This window comes from Danio rerio, chromosome 21 (genome assembly GCF_049306965.1).
Source record: "Danio rerio strain Tuebingen ecotype United States chromosome 21, GRCz12tu, whole genome shotgun sequence".
Classification (NCBI taxonomy): Eukaryota; Metazoa; Chordata; class Actinopteri; order Cypriniformes; family Danionidae; genus Danio; species Danio rerio.
The window spans coordinates 48,825,794-48,851,851 of record NC_133196.1 but is presented as its reverse complement, the minus strand read 5'-3'; the positions used below and the strand labels follow the sequence as shown (position 1 = coordinate 48,851,851).

Sequence of the window (26,058 nt, the reverse complement as noted above, 5' to 3'; positions counted from 1 at the left end):
TTTTATATTCTAAATTAGGAATCGTAATTTAGTAACAGATATTTTAACAATTATTAGTCTACTTTTATTTATAATTGTTAATGCTACATCAATATTTTAAAATCAATCAACCATCTTTTTTTAAATGCACAGGCAAATAATTATGAAATCGCTTAATTTAAAAGCATTGTGACTTTTTTAATTACTGTGTAATAAAGCACACATAGATATACATAAACACAAGGTAATAAATAAGCAGGAACTGCTCAGCTTTCTATTTCTCCACTGAAATGTCTTCAGTTTTTCTCAGGTCTTTGCCTCTTCACTGATGACTGAAACCTCCAGGATATCGACTTCAGTATTCAGATAATAACAACCTATATTTAACGAGTCTTTATTTGATAATAATTACCATATGACATACAACAATATTAACATTTTACTCATACCTTTTACTCTTTGTGCGCTCAGTAACGTTGTGCTTATTAAAGATAAAGTGTGGTTAATATTAAATCTGTTAAGCAAATATTATATATACATTCACCCTTTCAGCAGCGTCACCGAACATGGTATGATCCATTTCAGGGGTGGCCATATTTAAAACATCCACCAAAGCCATACAAATCTCTCTCTTTCTGTAAATCTCCCAATATTTACATACACAAACACGCATATTTAAGTCTTTCGACTCATATTTATGGTTTCTTTCGTTTTCTTTTCTTTTATCTCATTTCTCAAATAGAAAGATCTGAATGCGTCACGTGACGCGCAGGATGCGCAGCACTCTATCGTCCGGACGGAAAACGAAAGAAAATGTCTGAGAAGGGTAAGCACAACGCCTTTCTTTCTTTAATGACTGTATACACATATTAACGAGGGTGTAATTAAGTTATTCCTTCATTCTGACATCATAATAACCTACGTATGTTTCCCGAAAGTGCTTCAGATCTACATAACTCGTAGAGACGCACGCTGTAACATGTAGCAGAAGTTACAGTAAACTCGCAGTGCTCGTCAGTTCGCCGTTCAGCTCACATAAATAACGATTCTCACGTTTAAAACAGAGTATAAAGCGTAACAACAGGCTTATTGACGCAATAACATAAACAAAGGCACATGCAAAACCAGTTGAAATGCTTGTGGTGTGAGTCATATTACAGACACACCCCTCTGTATTACACACAAATGAACATTAATCTGCTCACTTTAGTGAAAGAGGGATATAAACACATCATACAAGAGTGACTGAAGCTCTCCTGTCAAGGACAGAGAAACATTGTGGTTGGCAGGCTGAATTAATCAAGGCCAAATGCCTTCAGTATACAAGTAAAATCTCCAAAAGCAGCTCTGGAGGTCTGATAATCTTAGTTTTTACTGGACTGTGTGTTAGTGTGAGTGTTTGTCGAGTCATGACCACTCATGATCCAGCGCTTCAGAGTGTGAAAGCGATACCGGGCTCTGTCCGTCTGCAGGAGTTGTGCTATTTCTGAGTCTGGCTTATGTCTGGAGTCCAGCAAGGTCACTTCATTGGCCAAGGTTACTGTCATGTAAACACTCAAGACTGCCCACAGCTCTTACACACACACGGTAATGATTTATATACTGTAGAGAGACCCAAACGCTGCACCTAAACCCAAGCACTGAGGTAAAGTTGGTTTTATATTCGCACGTTGAGACGTTCTCCTTAATAATACCATTTCAGAAAAGCATTATTTGCATATTTTAAATAGGGAGATCATATTATCAGCCAATGACTATCAAAGTATTTATAAATCAGGGGTTCCCAAACTAAAACACCCCTAAAATAACAATGCCAGTGACTCGCGACTCCCAAATACCTCTGAGGTGGTTATAAACATATAAACTTTGCACACACAACAATAGGCCTTTATTAACATTTGCATATTGACAACACAAAAACAGGCAATAAACTAACAACCATATGATTTATATAGTCATTTTGTTTAATTTAATATTAACCTCATCTAATGAGACACTTTCAGCACAAGTTGGTTTAATTTTGGAGACCGCCACTCAGAGATCATCCTCAGTGTTCAGTTGTGGCCTGTATTCATTATTCATGTATTTGACTGCCATACAAGTGTGTCAGAAAGTTTAACCTGCTGCTATAAATAGCTGACGCTATTGCTGTGTTGTTAATCTAACGTAAACACACCGATCCTATGAAACAATATTGGGAGGCTGATGGCTTTTCAGTTGCATGTTGTTGTTTTTTACCATTAACTACTATTTTTATGGTTAAAATAGGGTAATTCTAATAGTTTAATAACATATACAGTTGAAGTCAGAAGTATGAGCCCCCCTTTGAATTTGTTTTCTTTTTTAAATATTTCCCAAATTATGTTGAACAGAGCGAGGAATTTTTTAAACTATGTCTGATAATATTTTTTTCTTCTGGAGAAAGTCTTATTTGTTTTATTGCGGCTAGAATAAAAGCAGTTTTTAATTTTTTAAACATCATTTTAAGGATTTTTTAAACACCATTTCTAGCCGAAATTAAACAAATAAAATTTTCTCCAGAAGAACAAATATTAGAGGAAATACTGTGAACAATTCCTGAATCTGTTCAATATCAGGTGGGAAATATGTTAAGATTTACAGGAAGGCGAGTAACTACGAATTCACTTGTGTATGTGATCTAAAAGCACATTTCTGTTTTCCGACAGAAAGCTTCGACGTCCTGGAACTGGCAGAGAAAGTCAAGGATCAGAACAAAAGGTGGTGGAACAAAATGTTTGGGAAAAACAGCTCCGGACCTGCGGCTGAGAAATACTCTGTGGCCACACAGCTGGCCATTGGAGGAGTGAGCGGCTGGTGGGTTTTCACATCAACAATAATGTGTAACATGTCCACCAAATGCAAATATATATATATATATATATATATATATATATATATATATATATATATATATATATATATATATATATATATATATTTGAAAAAAACAGATTAAACAGATATATTTATTAAAATGATATTTTAGTAACTGAACATCTTTTGAAATAGGAAGATAATACATTTAAATTCATATGAATCATCTTAATCAATATGAATACTTTAAGTAACACTTTGGACCAATGCTTAATTAGTTGCTTATACGTATGCTATTGAGATGTTGGCTTGTTTATTTTTTTAAACTACATATTCTGTATGATCTTGTTCTACGCCCCAAATCCTACACAATAACTTAACTACCTTAATAATTAATAATAATGAACAATTTAGGAGTTTATTAAAGCAGAAGTCATAATGGTTTACTAAAAACGAGAATTAAACCTTACAATGAAGTGTGAAATAAAATTCTTTCCAACTAGTGCTACTCTATCATTGCTGGAATTGTACAGATAGAACAGAATATATATTGCAGAAATTATTGCAATGTCAGATTTTTCTAATATCGCGCAGCCCCAGTGTGCAGTGCTATATTTTCTGGGTTGGTGTTGTATATTACACTGCACAAATCTTGTAATAAACCCCAGCACATTTCCTGTTATTTTACAAATCTATTTCTGTAGATAATATTTCTTATACATTATATATATATATATATATATATATATATATATATATATATATATATATATATATATATATATATATATATATTATATCAGTCGACTAAAATGTCAATAAAAGACACTTTGTGAAACTGTATTTGTTAAATTTTCAACATTTAAAGTGGATAGAGCAGCGATCAACATCCCATAATGCAATTCACAACTGTAAATAAACACTTGTGAATCACAAAATACAGAAAACTACTCATTAAGAGAGATTTATTAACAGCGACTTATGAAAAAAATAGTACCACACTAGTTACAAAAGCACTGTCAATGACTCCGTTTTAGGTGTGCAGGATACCTGTTTCAGAAAGTTGGGAAAGTTGCCGCATCGGCTGTTGGCGGAGGTTTCTTTTTGCTCCAGGTAAACCATAATACTGTATCATAACTGCAATTGCACATTATATATTGTTAATGAATGTTTAAGCAGTCTCTGATATGCTTTCAGATCGCACATCACACGGGCTACATTAAAATAGACTGGAAAAGAGTCGAGCACGACGTGAACAAGGCCAAGAAGCAACTGAAGCTGAACTCAGACAAGCCCCCGAAAGAAGTCACTACTAAATTTAATGAGGTGGGGAAATTACTTCTGTTATAGTGTAAAAAAAAAAAGTTTCCCAGTGATGGGTTGCAGCTGGAAGGGCATTCGTTGTGTAAAACATATGCTGGATAAGTTGGCGGTTCATTCCACTGTGGCGACCCCAGATTAATAAAGGGACTAAGCTGAAAAAGAAAATAAATGAATGATATGTCTATGTAAGGGATGATGTACATCCAATTGGTTGTATTGGCAGAATAAAACCGGACAGGTTTATTAGAAGCTGCTGTACGCTGCAAATAATGTCTTCTTTCTAGCCCAAATGTCTAAAAAAAATTTATTTAATAAGAGTTTTCAAGACAAGCAAAACATATGTTTTTCAGAAATAATGAGTCAAAAAAGCAAAATTTTTCTTAAAACAAGCAAAATAATCTGACAGCAATAAGTGAAATAATCTTATGTCAAAACTAAAAGCAAGATTATCTTCTTTCTCCCAATGTCAGATTATTTTGCTTGTTTTAAAGGAAAACCTCACTTCATTTCGACTCATTATTTCTGAAAATATGTGCAAGCTTTAGTTATTTGGACTAGAAATGAGACAAAATCTGAGTACGAAAGGTATTTCTTTTGCAGTATATAAGATTGAAGGGTTTATTCTGCGAGAAGAACCGGCTGGATGTACATTATCCTGCTTTTTACAAGCCACAAGAACTCACACTAGACACAAAACATTAGTCTGAGCTGTAATGATTTACTTACTAAATAGAAAGCTTGCAGAAATGGAGCACACACTAAACTAGCATGTATTATTAAGTCGCAAGATGCCACCAAATCAGGAAAAGTATATTATATATCACATATATCATGCAAAAATTTGCATGTAGTTTATTTTGTGTTCATTTGCTTGTGTTTTCAATGAATTGTTTTATCCTTTGTTGCTTGTTGCTTAAATTATATATATATATATATATATATAGACCTTTTTCTTGGAACGCAAAAATACCCATTATGCTTTGCGTGTATGCGCAAGGAGAATGCAAGGAACTTCCGATCGACAGCTGATGCATGTAAACAGTCACATTTGGACAGCTTTGAAACGATAGTTTTAATTACCTGCTTTTATCCTCTTTGAACTAACACTGTTGTCCATCTGCACCATCTCCTGGACTGATCATTTAAAGACATGTGATCTAATAGGATGGAAAACAGCTGCTGTGAGGCGTTTCCCCCTCGTTGTCAGACGGCATCTTCTGCAGTTTAAATGAAGCCTCGTCATCGCTAAAGTCAACATTTTCTCTTTATTTATAATATATAACCAGCCCAAACAAATGTAGTTCACCAAAATGTTTGACACACACACGTAGCCTGTTCTGTGCCACTGACACACTGATTTAATAACTGTGACAAAGTGAAAATATAGGCTAGTGTCATTTCGAAATGACAGAAAAACACAAACCGTGGTGAAAACAACACACGAAATAAAACACAAACGGCTCGCGATTAGAATGAACAGCAGATCAGCAGCAGAGGATCAATAACAGACCTTTATTGCTCATTTTTGTAAATTGCACAACTTTCATACCTTTCAAGTTTCATGCCAGTACTCTGGTTTCTCTCTCTCTCTCTCTCTCTCTCTCTGCGTGTGTGTGTGTGTTAAAGAGCCGCTGAGCTAACAGCTGACAGGCCGGGAACACACAAACACTGTATTTCTGACGGCAGACACGTGAACTAGGAGAACGTTTTTCTCGAATTTCTGACGCGCTTGAACCACATGTGACAGATTATAACTGCTTTAACAGACACATTTCTAAGTTGTGTGTCACAAAAACACTGTTATCCATTAAAAACACCATTGAAACCCATTTTCGGAGCGCAAATTACCAGTTGAACACGCTGTAAACGGAAGTTTTTAGCATTCTACCGGAAGACGCTGGTCGCTATGGCGCCCTCCATGCAGCAGCCATGAAAAAGGTCTATATATATATATATACACACACACACACATATATATTTATAAATTTATTTATTTTTATAACTGATTTCTTTTCTCTTTGTCATGATGACAGTAAATAATATTAGACTAGATATTCTTCAAGACACTAGTATTCAGCTTAAAGTGACATGTAAAGGCTTCACTAGGGTAATTAGGGTAAAGTTAGGGTAATTAGGCAAGTCATTGTATAACAGTGGTTTGTTCTGGAGACTATCCAACACTAATATTGCTGAAGGGGGCTAATAATATTGACCTTTAAATGGGTTTAAAACAATTAAAACTGCTTTTATTCTAGCCAAAATAAAACAAATCAGACTTTCTCCAAAAGAACAAATATTAGAGGAAACACTGTGAAAATTTCCTTGCTCTGTTGAACATCATTTGGGAAATATTTGAGAAAGAAAAAAAGGAAAAGCACAGGAGGGCGAGTATTCTGACAATATTATTAGCCCTCTTAAGAAATCATGTTTTCAATTGTCTACAGAATAGATTGGCCCTGTAATAATGGGTTTTAAAGCAGAAGTGTTGAATAGTGAATGTTTTCTGGCTCTGTACAGGTGCAGCTGTTTGTCAAGAACAACATCGTCCTGACAGGAGGTTTCGCAGGAGGGTTTCTGCTCGGTTTGGCCTCATAGGAGCCTTTCTGATCACCCCGAGGACGTCATTAACACTTTATACAGCAGCTTGTATTTAACTCAGCACTGCTTTATCAGTTAAACTTCTCATTAATCTGTGTAGGCATGATGCAATGTGTCCGTAATGAACATTTATATATTGAAGAATGTATAGTTCAGTGGTTTGATGTGCATTATTTTAAGCCCCTGTTACATTGAATATTATTTTTGCTGTATTTTTTGGTACATGACTTGAATTCAGACATGTAAATATTTGCAGGCCTTTAAAAAAAAAAAACGACATCCAAACTTGCAGAATTATATCATCAAGCTCAAATATTCACATGCATTTTTTTGTAATAAATCTGGATATTATTTCCAAAATCAAGGGTTTAAAAGGTTGTGAATCAGGATTTAAGCAACTTTGATTGTGTTCTTGATATTTTATATATCATCTATTTTTTCTAAATTGCAGCTTATGCTTATGATATTTGACTTTCTTTTATTTCCTATTATGTGATCTGATTATGAATTGTATTATTACAAACCCCTGCTGTATTTTCCAACTTGAGGAAATCTGAACTTGTCCAAATGATGTTCATTGTTTTACGTCAATAAAATAAACTTTAAACGTGCCATTCACTATGATAGATGATATAAATAATACATGCGGAGTCGAGCATGTTACTTCGGAGTTGCATTAATTGCTAGTTATTGCAATTGTATTTAAATGACTTCTCTAATTTGTCTATAAAATAACCTAGTCACTCAATAAGTAATTGAATTATGTGATTAAATACTAATTACATGAATCTCAATGCATAAGCAATATAAACTAAACTAAATTTTTAAAACTATGTTTAAGTAAAACGGTACCTTGTATTTTACTTTAAAGAAATAACAATCATAATGTAAACAAAATATGCATCAAAGCGTTTCAATGTATGGACACCATTTTACACATATACTGCATGCATTTAAATCGGATTGTTTATTAAGCATGTGTAGCTGTCGGACGAGTAAAACGTTTCGCTGAAATTTTGATTTAAAAATAATTAAGTTAATATGCAAAATATCAGTTAGAAATATATTTTACAATTACTCTGCTTCTCTGAATTTACACCTTATAATATATTGTCGTGAACTAATTTCTCTATTTTTTTATTAAGCATATTCTCAGTTCTCTTGATTAGTTTATTTAATATTCTGTAGTTTAAAAATAGAATATATATTACTCTGCTTGTTTGAATTAATGTACAGTATTTAAGGCAAGTATATTATAAATAATTGTAATTAAGTTACCTATAAATTAAAAGTAATCTCTCACTGCTTTTTTATTTAAATATAAATAAAGTTACTAGTTACGGTAATTAAATTACCGTTCCATTAAAATAGTAAAAGATTACTTTTAATTTTTAGAAAAAAAGAAATAAACACTTGAAATATATCAGTCTGTGTGGATTGACTGTATACATTATACAAGTTTCACTTCTTGAATGGACTTGAAGATATTCTGAATATATGACCAGCACCTGTACACGTAACTACTGATGATGACAGAATTGACCTTTTTGGGTGTACTGTCTCTTTAAATGGAGTTTATTTGTGGAAATATACCAGTATTAAAGACATGAGTGTAAGATTTCAATGCTAAATCCACTAAATGACAGTGTTTAATGATGTGTAGCAGCATATACACATACTGTAGATCCTTCTGTTGAATGTAATCATGTCTTTGGGTCTGTAGGTTTGTTTTCTTTGGCAAATCCAGAGCAGCAGACAGAGTTTTCTCCTGTGTGGAGCTCACAGCACTTCTTCATAGCCCGAATCACATCCTCACAGCGGCTTTCAATGTATCTGTTAGCTGATAAACACAAAAGTCACACAACAGCCTGTAGTTTTCCTGTATACGACGAGGTGAACACAGTAATGACAGCGTATAAAGCTACCTTGTAAACATTTCTGTATGGCGCAGGCCTGTTTTTGACATGGATCTTTCTGTGACATCTTATTCTATGAAATGAACTCCGACTTCGAGCTTTGTTTTCAGTCAATGCTGTTCAGCGCTGTTTGTAAACACAAGGACGTGACCAAGGACATTGCGCATGCGCATGTCAATATAGTGTTTTTATTAGTGTTTTTATACCCTGTATAACAATAATTGCTATTTTTAACATCACTGTGAGGGGTATGTTTAAGGTTGGGGTGGGTGTTGGTGCTAATAAAAGACAATTTAATTGGCAATTTAATAAATAAACGAAAACATTCTCGCAGCTGTGTGTCCTGCTCTAAATGTCCTCCGGTGAGAAAACATGTTCCTGCGGTAAATACATTTGATGCTAGTGTCAATAAAATAGTTTGTATTATCTTCATATATTCTTTTGAGCTATATTGTTAATAAAAGCTGTCAGTTTTGTCATGTGCTTATGTTTTATTATCAACAAATGATTTAGTCACAAACACGTTTAATCCAGTTCTGTGTCGCCCTCTGCTGCAAAAAGCACATTATTGAACATAACCTGCATAAAAGTCACTCAATGTAGTAAAGAAAAGGAATTTACAAAGAAACACAAAGGAACTTAATAAAATTAGGGTTTCTAAATAGTAATTATTAGTGTTTAAACGTCTTGTTTCAAAATAAAGCGTATTATGAATTATTTTACTTGCGTTTATGTCAGTTGTAGCATTTAAAAAACATAGCTGTTTTCCTTTTTTTATATAATAATGTCCATTTATATTACATAAATAATAACTGATTATAAGTGTAGTTCTCCCCGATCATCACACACACACACCGTCATCTCTGTTGCCATCCGCCTGTTTGTTTCCTGTCGGAAGGAATAGAATGTAGCGCACTTTTCGCGGATGTGGAAGTGTAGTACAGTAATAAACAAAAACAAACTAATCAAAGCAGAATATCATACATTTTATACTTTACTGTTCGCGATGGCTGTCAACGCGGTGCATTTAGAGTCGGACGCGTTTCTGGTGTGTATGAACCACGCGCTGAGCACCGAGAAAGAGGAGGTGATGGGGCTCTGCATCGGAGAGGTTTGTTTATAAGGGTGTTTTTCAACATATGCTGTGCTCTATGTGTGTTTATGAAGCGTTATAACGCCTGTATGTCTCTGTCAGGTGGACACGAACCGTATAGTGCACATTCATTCAGTGATCATCCTGCGGCGCTCAGACAAGAGGAAAGACCGAGTGGAGATTTCACCAGAACAGCTGTCAGCAGCGTCCACCGAGGCCGAGATATCCTTACACACACACACACACACACACACACACACACACACACACACATACACACACATAAACTACACAAAGAGGCACTCTACACACACACACACACACACATAAACTACACAAACAGGCACTCTACACACAAACTAACAGACACTACACATACACACACACACACACACACACACACACACATAAACTACACAAACAGGCACTCTACACAAAAACTAACAGACACTACACACACACACACACACACACACACACACACACACATAAACTACACAAACTGGCACTCAACACACAAACTAACAGACACTACACACACGCACACACACACATAAACTACACAAACTGGCACTCTACACGCAAACTAACAGACACTACACACACACAAACTACACAAACAGGCACTCTACACACACACACACACACACACACACACACACACACACACACACACACACACACACACATAAACTACACAAACTGGCACTCTACACACAAACTAACAGACACTACACACACACACACACACACACACACACACACACACATAAACTACACAAACTGGCACTCTACACACAAACTAACAGACAACACACACACATACACACACACACACACACACACACACATAAACTACACAAACAAGCACTCTACACACACACGCACACACATAAACTACACAAACAAGCACTCTACACACAAACTAACAGACACTACACACACACACACACACACATACACATAAACTACACAAACTGGCACTCTACACACAAACTAACAGACAACACACACACACACACATAAACTACACAAACAAGCACTCTACACACACACGCACACACATAAACTACACAAACAAGCACTCTACACACAAACTAACAGACACTACACACACACACACACACACACACACACACACACACACATAAACTAAACAAACAGGCACTCTAAACACAAACTAATAGACACTACACACACACACAGTACATACATGCATACACACAAACTAACACACACACACACACACACACACACACACACACACACACAAACTAAACAAACAGGCACTCTAAACACAAACTAATAGACACTACACACACACACAGTACATACATGCATACACACAAACTAACACACACACACACACACACACACACACACACACACACACACACATAAACTAAACAAACAGGCACTCTAAACACAAACTAATAGACACTACACACACACACACTAAATACATACACACAAACTAACACACACACATGAACTTCACAAACAGACACACACACACTGCATACATACATACATACATACATACATACATACACAAAAACAAACACAGACTGTACACACATACATACACACAAACTAACACACACACTACACAAGCAAACACTCTACACACACAGACACTCTATACACACACACTACACACAAACAGATGCTGTATATGTACAAAGACACACAATACACAAAGCAAGACCCCAAGATATCCTTACACAAACACACACACACACAAAATCACTCACTCTACACAACCTGACACTGTACTAACTAACACTTTACACACACTCACTCCCTCAACAGTCACTGCAAACGAAAAACACAGTTTACTAACACACATATACACACACACAAACACATTACACACAAACACACACACATGCACTCACTCTACACTAACAGACAATCTTCACACATACAAACACACACACTATACACAAACTAACTCACTCTCACTCTACACACACACTACACACACACACTCTTTGAATGTGCTTTTCCTGAACACGAGGCACAGGTTGGCAGAGATGACGGGACGTCCCATGAGGGTTGTGGGCTGGTACCACTCTCACCCGCACATCACAGTGTGGCCTTCGCATGTGGGTCAGTAGCAGCGTCCACACGTCAGATGTTAGTAGAGTTGGTTTGGCATTACGTGCGTTGTTAATTTGAATGTGCTTTATTCCTGCATCACACGCAGATGTTCGCACTCAAGCCATGTATCAGATGATGGACCAGGGCTTTGTCGGACTCATCTTCTCCTGCTTTATAGAGGATAAAAACACAAAGGTGTGTTTGAATTGGACTTCATTTATTAGGAGAAACCTCTAGGGATGTACCATCTCATTTAAAAGGGGGTGTCACAATGCGTCTCAATCACATAATGATAACTAGGGTTGTTCCAATACAGATACTAGTATTGGACATACTCGCAAAAACTCTTTATCGGCAAGTATTTGAAAGCATTTAATGATCTGGCACCATATATTGTTTTGAAATAATTTGTTTGCCAGTAGTCCCCATCTGTATTTTCATCATTAACTTCTGTGTTTCGTTTGGATTGATGATATTCTCACATTCTTACTGTTTTGTAAGATAATCTCGTATTTGTAAATATCTGTAGAAATCTGTTCTTGGTAATTGAAATTAGGGATGCTCAAAATAATCGATTAACCGTTAACCGAAAGGATGCGTTTGTAACCGATTAATGCCATCAGTTAAACGATTAAAAATATTATTTTATATATTTTTAGTTTGGCTGCATAAGGGGCTGATTGAATGCGCCTTTGCGTTAAGAGGGGGATCTTTTGCACGCGGCTCATCCCAGAGCAGCAGTTTGTGTTGTCAAGACATCTACAGAGAACTTTAAAAGAGCTTGGTTTCCGCTACATTCATTCTTCCAAGGCGGGAACCAAAATGCATCCATCCACGGCTACATTACCCGTTCAAAACATTCAGTCATTGTTGTTGTTTTTAATAGCGGATTATAATCACACCGAAACGTATTAAAAGGTAAGTGAATCATAACAGCGCAAATTTTCTGTAACCATATATAGTGCTGTGCGCTATCTGTTGGCGTTACGTGCTGACTGACTGACAGGTGCGCGATGCGTGAGGCCAGCAAACTCGACAAAGCTTTCAGTTTAGATCAGGGGTCTCAAACTCGCGGCCCGCGGGCCATTTGCAGCCCTCAGTGCAATATTTTGTGGCCCGCGCCGACCGCTGTACACTGACAGAATCAGCGGAGCGGGAAGAGAGAGCGCTCCCCGCTCCGCTGATTCTATCTGTACACAGCGCGCTTGTCACTCAATGCGCGTTGTCGCGCGTGTTCTGATCAGCTGTGTTGTCGCGTGTACTCAAGAGCGGTGTTGTCGCGCGCCTACTGAAGGGCGGGACCGAGGGTGTGTCGCGTCGCGGGGGCACTTTTGATCATTTTGGAAGCGCACTTTCTATGCAAGACTAGAAAGGGCATGTGCTCTGCACAGGTTGAGCCCTATGTGTGCACGTGCCTGCCCTGCATCTTATATATATTGATATTATAGGTAGATACAGACTGGTACAGACTGATGTGACTGGAGTGGGGTGGGGGTGTTTTATTTATACATATATACGCCTTTTTTTTAGGTGAGGGAATGAAAGTTTTGAGTGAGTTCCCCCACTTTTTTCCCTAGGACTTTAATAAGTCAAAGTACAGGTCTAGACTTAATGATGATCATCTTCAAGCCATACTGAGGGTCTCAACTGCTTCCGCTCTAAAGCCAAATGTGGTTCAGATTTGTGAGAAGAAGCGCTGTCAAGTCAAGTCAAAAGATGCCATGTTCAGAAGAACTGTTCATAATCTTCACTCAATGTTCTATTAATGTTCAGGACACTTCATGTTCAGAAGAAATAATTAAAACTGTTAATAATGACATTTGAGGACTTTTTTTTTTTTTGTGAAATCCCTTATGCGGCCCAGCCTCACCCAGACTTTGCCTCCTGCGGCCCCCAGGTAAATTGAGTTAGAGACCCCTGGTTTAGATGAACATAGTTTCTATAGTTATACTTTATTTAGAGATAAAGGTATATGGCTCTGCATATAATCACTCTATCTTGCTGGAGTTTATAGCCGTTTCGCTTTACTTCAGGACGCATTAACGCCGCTCTGAAGGTCTAATCGCTGTTTTAAGTTATCCAGAGCTGTATGAATGTACAAATCTTGAATATCACAATATTATTAGTTAAATATTACAATTGTAACAACACAGACAGCAACACTTTTGCACAATCGATACCCGGCTGATTCAGTCGTTTCAAAAGACTACCGGCCGCGCTTCTTCTCTTCTGTTTTCCTTGTCAACATAAAGGCAGTGAGGTGCGCCTTTTCGGCCCTGATGCCATTTCGGCTGATGTTGACCTGGATCTGCGTCATAAACGCAACAAATAGGCTTTACCTTTTATTTTACACCTTATAAAGCATGTATGCACATTAATGCAATATCATATTTAAACAACAAAACTGTTTACAAAAAGTCTACATATGCGCGCGTTGTTGTTGTCTTTTCATCACGCAGCGTGCGCACTTAACCGCGAGAGAGAGAGAGGAAAGTAAACCATATAGCAAGACATAATCTTTAAAATAATGATTTCTATTACAAATGTAAAAGGTTGTGTGATTTATAATAATAACAGCGGGGCATTAAATAAAGGCATATTTTCCGTGGAGCGGGCAATTTGAGGAAGTCTGCGATTTTTATTTGACGGAAGAAAAAACATAGGCTATGATTGGAAAAAACAGCCTATGCCGGTTATTAAAAAGAATCAGTCAGTATTTTCGTTTGGTAATATAAATTAATTATTTAAATGAATATAATTTAGGGCAGTCCTATTTATTTTATTCATTTTATTTAGTTTATTCTGCTCTTCTGTGCTAAACACTGCAGGTGCGTGAAAATGCTGTTATGTTCTATTATTAATATGCTATCATGTTAAAATAAATCAGTATTTTCAAATGCAATATTTAATGTGTCAGACACAAAATAGACACGTCAATTTGTTTAATATAAAATTAATAGTAATCTGACCAGTTAACCGCTAATAACCGATTAATGAGCGGCGGTTGTCGGTTAGCAAAATTAACCGAAATGAGCATCCCTAATTGAAATTCTTCTTCTAATTGTTCGATTGATTTTTAATTGTTTTTGTTGATAAGCTGATATACAGAACTTAATTTTTTAAAATCCAGTATCTAATACTGATGGGATGAATGCATTTAGTGTACTTGTACTAGATAATGGAGAAATTAAATGATTTATTTTTTAAATGAAATTTGCATATTTTTAAAGTTGCTCTTGTCCATTTTCCCGTTACTACATTACCCCTGCTGGAGTCTACCCTGCTAAAAAATCCAGCTTAAACCAGCCTAGGCTGATTAGCTGGTCAACCAGCCTGGTTTTAGAGGGGTTTTGGCCACTTCCAGGCTGGTTTCCAGCCATTTCCAGCATGGTCTTAGCTGGTCAGGCTGGAAAGTGACCAGCTAAAACCATCTAAAACCAGCTTGACCATCCTGGTTTAAGCTGGACATAGCCGGTTTTGGCTGGGCTCCCAGCCTGGCTAGGCTGGTCAAGCTGGTGTTAGCTGGTCATCTCCCAGCTTGTCCAGGCTGGAAATAGCCAAAACCCCTCTAAAACCAGGCTGGTTGACCAGCTAAAACCAGTCAACCATCCTAGGCTGGTTTAAGCTGGATTTTTCAGCAGGGTATAAAAAAGGGTGAAGACAGTGGATACTGACAAAAACTTTTCTTTATGTTTAACCAACGTGTATCCATATTGTTCTTCAACGATTTCTGAAGTGTTATGCTGTGAGTTGTTTACCCTGACGTTTGTTTGTGTTCCTCCTGCAGACTGGTAGAGTGCTGTACACCTGCTTCCAGTCTGTACAGGCCCAGAAAGGCTCAGAGTAAATACACTACCTTCCTTATTGTGCATCTCTTCAAATTAATATATTTAATTTGTTTCCCGTACAGAAAAAAACATAATGAGCTTCACATGTCTCGTATGCAACTGATGCTACTTTTTATGACAAGGTATGAGCGGATCGAGATCCCAATCCATGTCGTTCCACATGAAGCCATTGGGAAAGTGTGTCTGGAGTCGGCAGTGGAGTTACCCAGAATCCTCTGTCAGGAAGAGCAGGACACGTACAGGAGGATTCACAGGTGTGCTGTCAGAGCTGTTCATTTCACCTTCAGATCATTGGAACTTAGCATATTCAGGAGTTTATTTTAGCTATAATACAGGTTATTCTATGCAGTTTCTCAGGACGTTATGCATATATATATATATATATATATATATATATATATATATATATATATATATATATATATATATATATATATATATATATATACACACACACACACACACACACAAGGGTTGAAGAATGAAACTGAAACGGCTGGTTTTCAAACAAAATAATTCATTAGTATTGTTTTAGAACCTCCATTTGTGGCCAATATAGCATCAATTCGTCTTGAGAATGACAAATGCAGGTCCTGCACAGCGGCCAGAGGGATTTTCAGCTGCTCTTTTTCAGAATAGTGTACAGGTCAATATGTGATGCTGGTGGAGGAAAACATTCCTGACTCGCTCCTTCCAAAACACCTCTTAGTGCTCAATAACATTTAGATCTGGGTACTGTGCAGGTCATGGGAGATGTTAAACTTCACTTTTATATTGAGCAAACCACTCTGCCACACGTCTTGCTGTCTATATTGGTGCATTATTATCCTGATACACACCACCGCCTTCAGTGTTTTGGTCTTCCAGAATGGTTAGGCAGTCCTTGGCTACCCAGTGCCCATCTAGCACAAGTATTGAGCCTAGGGAATGACTTGATATTGAACCCAAACCAGCACTAATCTGCCCCCATGCTTCACTCTAAGCATGAGCAGTCTGGGTGGGATGCTTTTTTGGGGCTTCTCCACACTGTAACTCTCCCGGATGTGGGAAAGACAGTGAAGATGCACTCATCAAGACTACTCAAATTTAGCCATGAATCCTCCAACACTAAATTTTGGCCAGTGTTTCAGTTTCATTGTCCCACACTCTTGTAAAGTGCTTGGAAATTTGGAAAATGCAGATGGAAAGTGATTGAAAAATGCTTAAATTTGACTCTGGAAAATGTGTAAACAGCCTGAGTTTTAGTAATTTTCTTATTGCACTCTTCAGTGCACAATATAAAAACATTATATCTGAAAAACGACAGAAAATGGAGTTATCTGTCTTTGCAATTAATCTCCTGATATATTTTCATACAGTGTAATTCTGTGTTTTCCCCCCTTCAGTTTAACTCACCTGGATCCGATCACAAAGATACATAATGGATCAGGTAATATCTCATTTTTAAGATATTAGCTGTGTCCCAAATCGCATACTTATGCACTATTCTACGCCATTTTGTAGTATGAATAGTGTAAGTAGTGTGTTGAACGACCTCAGATTTGCTAACGTAGCAGTAGAAGCGGAGCTATCATGCGCACATGTTGGATAACTTTATTTATTTTGGATGGTGAAAGCAAAATTCTCCTACGAGAGTGATTATAGCGCCTCCCGATGGTGAATGCGGTTATACTCACGGCAGGTATTATTTGATCATTCGGTCGTTTATTTCACTGATTTGGCGACCGGCAAACGTCATCAGGGAAACGGTTTAAATTTCCAATTAGTGAAAAAACATTAGTGCTCCATTTGGGACGACGCTACATACATATAATATCCTGTTGAGTGTGTAAGTGCATAAGTACATAGTGTGCCATTTGGGACGCAGCTACTGTTTTTGCTTGCTTGTTGTCATGAATCATGTTTTCTTTTTTCTTGTTTGGTACACAATGCGTGTAAAATCATTTCACTTAGCATATAAAAATGATCCTCCAATTAATGTATTACTTATTAAATATGCATATTATCATGATATTGACCTAAGCTGTAAAAAATGACTTTTACAGGTAAAATAAACAAAAATTCATGCAGGCCAGATTGATCGTCAGGCCACCGGAAAATGTCCCGGTGTTCCCTATGGCCAGTCCACCCCTGAGTCTAATGTTCTGATGAGTTGATTCAGGTGTGTTTGAACAGTCCAGGGGTGTCCACACTCCGGCCTGGAGGGCCAGTGTCCTGGAGATTTTAGCTCCAACCCTAATGAAACACACCTGAAGCAGCTAATCAAGCTCTTACTAGGTATACTTGAAACACACAGGCAGGTGTGTTGTCGCAAGTGGGAGCTAAACTCAGCAGGACACCGGCCCTCCATGACCAAGTTTGGACACCCGCTTGAAAATGTGTGCTGTTGGTGTGCCTTCAGGAACAAACTTGGGAAATACCGAGTCCATGGTCTGCTAATAGCATGCATTGTACATTAAAATAAAGCGTGACATTTATTTTGTAATGTGTGTGTGTGTGTGTTTGTCAGTGTTCACGAAAAACCTGTGCAGTCAGATGTCGGCCATCAGCGGGCCGCTCTTACAGTGGCTGGAGGACCGACTGGAGCAGAACAAACAGAGCATCATCACACTGCAGAAGGAGAAAGAGCTGCTGACGCAAGAGCTGGCGGCATTGTAAGAACAAATCACTCATTGCACACTCATTTCTCTCCTCGAATGTTGGCTCTGCGGCCACTCTTGGATGGGAGATTAAAGACAGGACGTCTGTTAGTCCACATTTCTGTGACCTCAGCACATTTTGCTGAGCTACACTTGAAAAATGCTGTTCTTACTGCGAGGTTTTGTCTCGTTTCTAGTCTAAATATCTCTAAATTCTTAAAGTATTTTCTAGACAAGCAAAACATCAGAAATAATGAGTCAAAATGAAGTGAGTTTTTACTTAAAACAAGTTAAATAATCTGATAATGAGGTGAGTTTTGAAATAAAATTATTTTTCTGACTCCATTGTCAGATTATTCGGCTTGTTTTAGGGATAAACTCACTTCATTTTGACTCATTATTTCTAAAAACAAGACGATATTTAATGCTTGTCCAGAAATTTTAGATATATAGACTAAATATTTAGATATCAAGACCAAAAACTCTCAGTAAAAACAGCATTTTTTGCAGTTTAGTCTCAGTTTCTTCCAGCCAGAATTGGAGTTATGAGTTCTCCTAGTGCTGGCTGGGCACAACTCTTTTAATCCTACATACGGTGGCTCAGAGAGTTCAAATGTGTCTCAAGTTAAAGGGTTAGTTCACACATAATTGAAAATATACTCATTATTTACCGTTCCTCATGCTGAGTTTCTTTCTTCTGTTGAATATTTGAAGAATGTTGGAAACCTGTAACCATTGACTTGCATAATATGACAAACAAATACTATTGAAGTCAATGGTTACAGGTTTCCAACATTCTTCACAATATCTTCTTTTGTGTTCAACAAAAAAAGAGAAACTCAATAGTGAGTAAATGTTGACTTAATTAAATTGTTTTAGTTTTCACCCCTGAAAAATGTAGAAAAAATTTTCATCAGATTGTCACCACGCACATATATTAATTGATACAGATATTAAATAAATGTAAATAATAATTAATACAGAAAAACATTGAAGGACACAGTGGAAATGTGTCAGGGAGCCCAAAAAGTGACAGACCAGATGCTTTCTGTTTAGAGTAAGCAGTTCATTTAATATTAATTGTGCAATTGGTCAGAATATTATGGATAGAAAATATACAGAATAATAAACAAAAACTTGCATACTGCTCTCAAAAGACAGATTTTTTGCTTATTATTCTGTTTATTTTGATCGAGCACCTGCTTAAAGTGTCTTTAGGATGTGCGAACTCTGAGCTTTGATCTATTGGCTAAAAATATACAAAGAAGAAACTGTAAGCTGTAGACATTAAAGGGATAGTTCACCCAAAAATGAATGTTCAATCATTATTATTTCCTCTTCCTCATGTGATTTTGAGTTTCTTTCTTTGGTTGAACACTGAAGAAGATATTTTGAAGAATGTTGGAAACCTGTAACCATTAACTTCCATAGTAGGAAAAACAAGTACTATTGAAGTGAACGGTTACAGGTTTCCAACATTCTTCAAAATATCTTCTTTAGTGTTCAACAGAAGAGAGAAACTCATTAAGAGTGAGTAAATGATGACATAACCTAATTGTTTTGTTTTTATCCCCTAAGAAATATAGAAAACATTGGGACATTAAAGGGATAGTTCACTCAAATGTATATTTACTCATTATTTACTCTTCCTGATGTGGTTTAACATTTTTATGAGTTTCTTTCTTCTGTTGAAGACTGAAGAAGATATTTTGAAGAATGTTGGGAACTCTGATTGACTTACACAGTAGGAAAAACAAATACTATGGACATCAACGGTTACAGATTTTCAACATTCTTCAAAATATCTTCTTTAGTGTTCAACAGAAGACAGAAAGCTTATAACTTGCAGCACATCTGAACTCTCTCAGCCGATGTACCTTCCTGTTATTCGTCATGCCATTGCACACACGCACGCTGTTTTCTCTGAAGCTCTAGTGTGTGTATTCGCTCCACACATTATTTACTTGCTCTGTTCCTGCATAAACTGTAAATCTCTGAATGTACAAATGTGTCAGTTTGAAATGACATCGTAAAATAAAAAATTAAATCATTAAAAACATTGTGATCCTTCGACGCACGACATTTTAAACACAGTTCTGTGGAAACAGTGTGTGAATATCTCCAGCCTCTAATGATAAACATGAATTATTTGATGAAGGAAACACTGTGATTGGCATTCTCCCTTTGTACGTGTCATCAGAGGGGGAAAGCTCCGCCCACTAGTGCCCATCTCTCCATCTCATTAGCATAAACAGCAGGCCTGAGTGAGAAGCAGCCGTCTGTCCATTCGCCATTAGAGTGTTTGAGCTGCTGAAGATAATGTCAGCATAGACTAAGAGGATTATAGATGCGGAGTTTTAGATGAACAACGACAGGAGCCACATAGACTGACAGAAGCATGAACACACACACACACTGAAGCACACATGCACACCTGACCAGCACTGAGAGTGGTAATCCTGTTTTTAATCTGACGGTGATCTGATGGTTTCTTAAGGGGGCTAATAATATTGACAATAAGTTTTTAATTTTTTAAAAATGATTTCATCCATCCAAATTAAAAGAAATGAGACTTGTATATAAATATAATAGGAACACTGTGAAAAGTCTTCTTGCTCTGTTAAATATTAATTATTTTACAATTAATGGTTTTGATGTCTACTGTAAAACCTATTTAGAAGAATCTTTATTTTTCAAGCCCTTCTCTCAATGGTGTTTGTGAGCTTCAGAGTGTTAAAATGGTTTCTTGTCACTAGGTGGCGCAGATGTCTTGTTTTTGCTTTATTAGATTTGTCTTTGGTAAGAGAAAATAAGACTAAATACAGTATAAATATTATGGATGCAGATAAACATACACAAGCATCATAAAACTCACGCAATAGTTCAAATCACCAAACAAGAAATCAACAGGAAAACATTATTGTACATTAAATAAGTTAATGAATAATAAGGTTAAATATCACATATGTACATAAAAAATACATAAAATAACAATAGTAATGTTTTTATTATATTTATTATTGTTATATTTGAGTTATTATTACTAAAACAAATAATAGAATAAAAAGAATTTTTTTTTAAAGTCTCCTATTTTATAAGAGGGCTCATTTTTACTAAACTTAAGTTTTTTAGATTATGAAACTGGTTTAAAAGAGATTACTGAACACTTATGTAGCATTATATAAAGTTTGTTTGTCATGTTAGACTTACAAAATGAAAATTTTAATAAAAACGAGACAAACCGATATGCTTGTTATCAGCAGATCATGAAGTCTAATGTTACTTATTTGATCAAAATATGAATATTTCAAGATCTACATGCCGACTGCTGTGTGAAATATTCAGTATGTTTAGTTAATATAACCAGATGTAACAGGTCGGTGTGTATATTTTTCTAATGTTAATATACTTGAAACTACACAGTTGAAGACACAATTATTAGTTATTAATTTGTTTTCAAATGTTTCCCAAGTGATGTTTTACAGCAAGGAACATTTCCACAATATTTCTGTTAGATTTTTCTCCTGTGGAAAGTGTTACTTCCTATAGTATATATCAAACCAACCAACCCTAACCCCAAACCAACCAAATTAACCAAACCAAACTAACTGACCCCAAAACCCCCACCTCGCCCACCCACCCACCCACCAACCAACCAACCACCCCAAACCAGACCAACCAAAACCCATACTCAAACCAAAGCAAACCAACCAACCCTACCCAACCAAACCAACCAAACCTAACCCCAAACTAACCAAATTAACCCCACCTCTAACACTCCACCAACCAACCCCAAACCGGATTAAACCAAAACCCATACTCAAATCAACGTAAACCAACCAACCCGTTTACTTAACCAACCAATCCACTTACTCAACCAACCAACCCAAAACCAAACCAACCAAACCCATTCAAACCAAGACAAACCAATTAACCCCAACCAACCAACCAACCAACCCACCCATCCAAACCAAACCAACCCAACCCACCTAGCCACCAACCAAAAAACCAAACTTAACCCCAAACCAAACCACCCAAACCAACTCACCCAACCACCAACCAAATACCAAACTCAACCCCAACCAACCAACCAACCAATCCTAACCAACCGAACCTAACCCCAAACCAACCAAATTAACCAAACCAAACTAACTGACCCCAAAAACCCCACCTCTCCCACCCACACACCCAACCAATCAACCAACCAACCACCCCAACCCCAAACCAGACCAACCAAAACCCATACTCAAACCAAACCAAAGCAAACCAAACCAACCAACCAACCCTACCCAACCAACCCTAACATCAAACCAACGGAATTAACCAAACCAACCAAACTAACGGACCCCAAAAAAAACCCACCACTAACACCTAACCAACCAACTCCAAACCAGACCAACCAAAACCCATACTCACATCAAAGCAAACCAACCAACCAACAAACCAACCAACCTGTTTACTTAACCAACCACCCAACCAATCCACTTCCTCAACCAACCACCCAACCAACCAACCAACCAACCAACCAACCAACCAACCAACCAACCAGCCAACGAACCAAAAATCAAACCAACCAAACCCATAACCAAACCAACTAACCCCAACCAACCAACCCATCCAAACCAAACCAAACCAAACCAAACCAACCCACTTAGCCACCAATCAGAAACCAAACTCAGCCCCAAACCAAACCAAACCAACCAACCAAAACCCATATCCAAACCAAGACAATCCAGTTTACCCCATCACACCCAACCAAACCAAACCAAACCACCCAAACCCAACCCATGCCAACCAAACCCCCGTAAGCCAACACTTGCTTTTCTGATGTGAACGGTTTGAGCATGTGTTGTGTTTTGAAGGCAGGTTGACTCCAGCTGATTGATTCTCGTTCGCTGATGGCTCTGATTCTGCTCCACTTTTACAGCGTTCCTGTCCTTGACAAATAAAGTCTCGGCCACTGAAGCAGCTCTCCAGACATCGGCCGACATCTGGAGGTGCAAATGCTCATTCAGGACGAATATCCCACATTTATCGCCCCGTTCAGCCGAGCGTAAAATTAGGCCGTTTTGTGTGCAGCCGAGTCCTAACACTCCACTAAAACAGACTAGTGTGTGTGTGTGTGTGAAACTCATGGTGGGACTGAGAGCAGGCAGGAGATATTAAAACAGAGGTGGATGGAGAGAGCAGGAATATCTCTCTCTCTCTCCTCCTCCTTGGCAGAACACACACCTTCATTCAGCCTGAACACCAGACCACTGTAAACCTTTCTCTCTGTGTTTGTCTGTGTAAAAGTGTCTGTGTGAGTCTGTCTGTGTTTGTGTCAAAGTGTGTTTGTGTGTCAGTATCTTTGTGAGTATGTGTGTGTGCGTGTGTGCATGTCTGTATGTCTAAACATGTGCATGCATATCTGTGTGTGTGAGTGTATGAGTTTGTGTGTGTCTGTGCGCTTCAGTCTGTGTGTACATGCGCGAGTATGTTTGTGTGTCAGTGGTTATGTGTGTGTGTGTGTTTGTGTGTGTGCTTATCTGTATGTGTGACTGTATATTTGTGTGTGTGTGTGTTTCCCAGTGTTTGTGTCTGCACATTTGTCTGTGTGTGTTTGACTGTGTATGTGTGTGCATGTTTGTGTGTGTGTGCACGCATACATGTATGCGCATGTCTGTGTGAGTATGTGTATCTGTCTGTGTGTGTGTGCGTGTGTGCATGTGTATGTATGTGCGTGAGCATCATGCATGTTAGGATGTGCATGAGTGTGTGTCTGTGTATTTGTTTGTATGTATGTGTGTGTCTGAGTATGTGTATGTATGTATGTGTGTGTGTGTGTCTGAGTATGTGTATGTATGTATGTGTGTGTGTGTCTGAGTATGTGTTTGTATGTCTGTATGTGTGTGTTTTTTTCGGTGTATGCGCATATGTCTATATGTCTAAGTGTGTGTGTGCATCTGTGTGCGTGAGTATGTGTGTGCTTGTGTATATGTTTTTTTGTGAATGTGCTTGATGACGAATTAGTTTAAGTGTGTGTGTGTGTGTGTGTTGGCAGCAGGGCAGTGTGTTTGATGATCTGCCTGTGGGCCCGTGGGCCCCAGTGTATATTTCTGGCAGAGGGGCCACTGAGGTGTAGTGGACAGTGACGTCCCAGAGGCAGACGGTGTTTAATTAACACCTCTAAAACAGACAGGACTGAACACACACACACACACACACACACACACACACACCCTTGCGTCCTGTCCACCATTATGAAACGCTCTCAAAGTCCTTTTTCATGGACATTTAAACACACAAAATACCGCAAAAGTTCAGTCTGATCTCACGAGAAAACGTAAGTATTTTACGTTTTGTCAGTTTAGTGGCTAATTTGTATGAATTCGTACGAGTTCAGTTGTACGAAAATGCACAATTTTTAAAAAGGAGGCGTGGCACCTAACCCCACCCCTAACCCCAACCGTCATTGGGTGATCAGCAAATCGTACTAAATTGTACGAATTAGATCGTACAAATTCATACGAATTAGCCACTAAATCAAAAGGTTACGAATTGCTGTGAGATTGCATTGGATAGTTGCGTATCGATACCTCTGCTGTAAGGCAATCAGACGCAGTGTTGGGTAACGCATTAAAAGTAACGTAAATTGCGTAATAATATGACTAGTAATGAGTAAAGCCATTACTGTTTAAAATTAAGTTAAAATGTTTGAGTTACTGGCGTTACGGTGGCACAGTGGGTAGCACAGTCGCTTCACAGCAAGAAGGTCGCTGGTTTGAGCCTCGGCTGTGTTAGTTGGCATTTCTGTGTGGAGTTTGCATGTTCTCCCCGTGTTGGCGTAGGTTTCCTCCGGGTGCTCCGGTTTCCCCCACAGTACAAAGACATGTGGTAGGTGAATTGGGTAAGCTAAATTGACCAAAGTGTATGAGTGTGTGAATGAGTTTCTATGAATGTTTCCCTGGGATGGGCATCAGCTGCATAAAACATATGCTGGATAAGTTGGCGGTTCATTCTGCTGTGGCGACCCCAGATTAATAAAAGGACTAAGCCGAAAAGAAAATAAATAAATGAGTGTACAAACAAACAAACAAAAGTTTATGCTCAATTCTCGACCTTCATTTCTAATTCTTCTCAGATAGGATGTCGGGCCAAATCAAAGATTACCATGGGCCAACTTTGGCCTGCAGGCCCTACCGTGGGCATCGCTGGTTATGATATTATTGCCACATTAGATCGTTATGATAACATGATATTGTAGCCTTCGGTGATTTCCTGAAGATGAATACCAAAAAAAATAACGCTACTGGAATAACTACAGCAGGTCTCATGAAGGAAGAGATCGCGATGACATGTTAGCCCCTTTCACATACCGGTAAATTTCTGGAAAATTTCCGGAACGACTTTACCGGTATATTGAAAAAAGCGCTGTTCACACAGGCGAGGACGTTACGGAAATTTTCCGGAAAAGAGCATTCACACATCCATTCCAAAATACCGGTAAATTCTGACATCATTCACCACAAATGAGCTTTAAACGGCTGCGCTTGTGTTTGTAAACATTTGACTAAATTACAAACTCTGTGGATGATCAATAATGTGAACAACTTTCGCAGGATCACTTTCGCATGTCGAGATGTTCATAATATGTGCCTGTGCAGGCGCTCATAGGCGCACGCAAAGCTTGAAGGTAAACAAACAACGGCTTATCATAAGCATCTCATCGATGATTATTTACA

At 37.8% G+C, this 26,058-nt stretch overlaps 3 protein-coding genes across 4 annotated transcripts; 2 read left to right on the top strand and 1 right to left on the bottom strand.

Annotated features, from left to right (window-relative positions):
• The first annotated feature begins 578 nt into the window (after nucleotides 1–578).
• On the top strand, nucleotides 579–7,343 carry fundc2 (fun14 domain containing 2). Its single transcript, NM_001005954.1, is given in 6 exon segments — nucleotides 579–616; nucleotides 722–805; nucleotides 2,667–2,814; nucleotides 3,852–3,927; nucleotides 4,012–4,140; nucleotides 6,655–7,343. Coding segments are annotated over 5 exon segments (444 nt in total). The 5' UTR covers nucleotides 579–616; nucleotides 722–792; the 3' UTR covers nucleotides 6,733–7,343.
• Nucleotides 7,344–8,284: 941 nt separating this feature from the next.
• Nucleotides 8,285–8,797, bottom strand: cmc4 (C-x(9)-C motif containing 4 homolog (S. cerevisiae)). Its single transcript, NM_001303002.1, has 2 exons — nucleotides 8,661–8,797; nucleotides 8,285–8,575 (listed from the first exon to the last, which is right to left on the bottom strand). The coding sequence occupies exons 1-2, from the start codon at nucleotides 8,716–8,718 to the stop codon at nucleotides 8,439–8,441; spliced, it is 195 nt and encodes a 64-aa protein (NP_001289931.1). The 5' UTR covers nucleotides 8,719–8,797; the 3' UTR covers nucleotides 8,285–8,438.
• A 754-nt stretch (nucleotides 8,798–9,551) lies between these two features.
• On the top strand, nucleotides 9,552–20,391 carry brcc3 (BRCA1/BRCA2-containing complex, subunit 3). 2 transcript variants are annotated; one of them, XM_068215765.2, is made up of 8 exons: nucleotides 9,552–9,762; nucleotides 9,847–9,967; nucleotides 11,770–11,856; nucleotides 11,954–12,042; nucleotides 15,635–15,690; nucleotides 15,818–15,949; nucleotides 17,081–17,124; nucleotides 18,205–20,391. In XM_068215765.2, the coding sequence occupies exons 1-8, from the start codon at nucleotides 9,577–9,579 to the stop codon at nucleotides 18,351–18,353; spliced, it is 864 nt and encodes a 287-aa protein (XP_068071866.1). In that variant the 5' UTR covers nucleotides 9,552–9,576; the 3' UTR covers nucleotides 18,354–20,391. The 2 variants fall into 2 exon arrangements, with proteins under 2 accessions (XP_068071866.1, NP_001410780.1); NM_001423851.1 differs by having other exon boundaries at nucleotides 9,847–9,966; nucleotides 11,769–11,856; nucleotides 18,205–18,702.
• The last annotated feature ends 5,667 nt before the right edge of the window (nucleotides 20,392–26,058 follow it).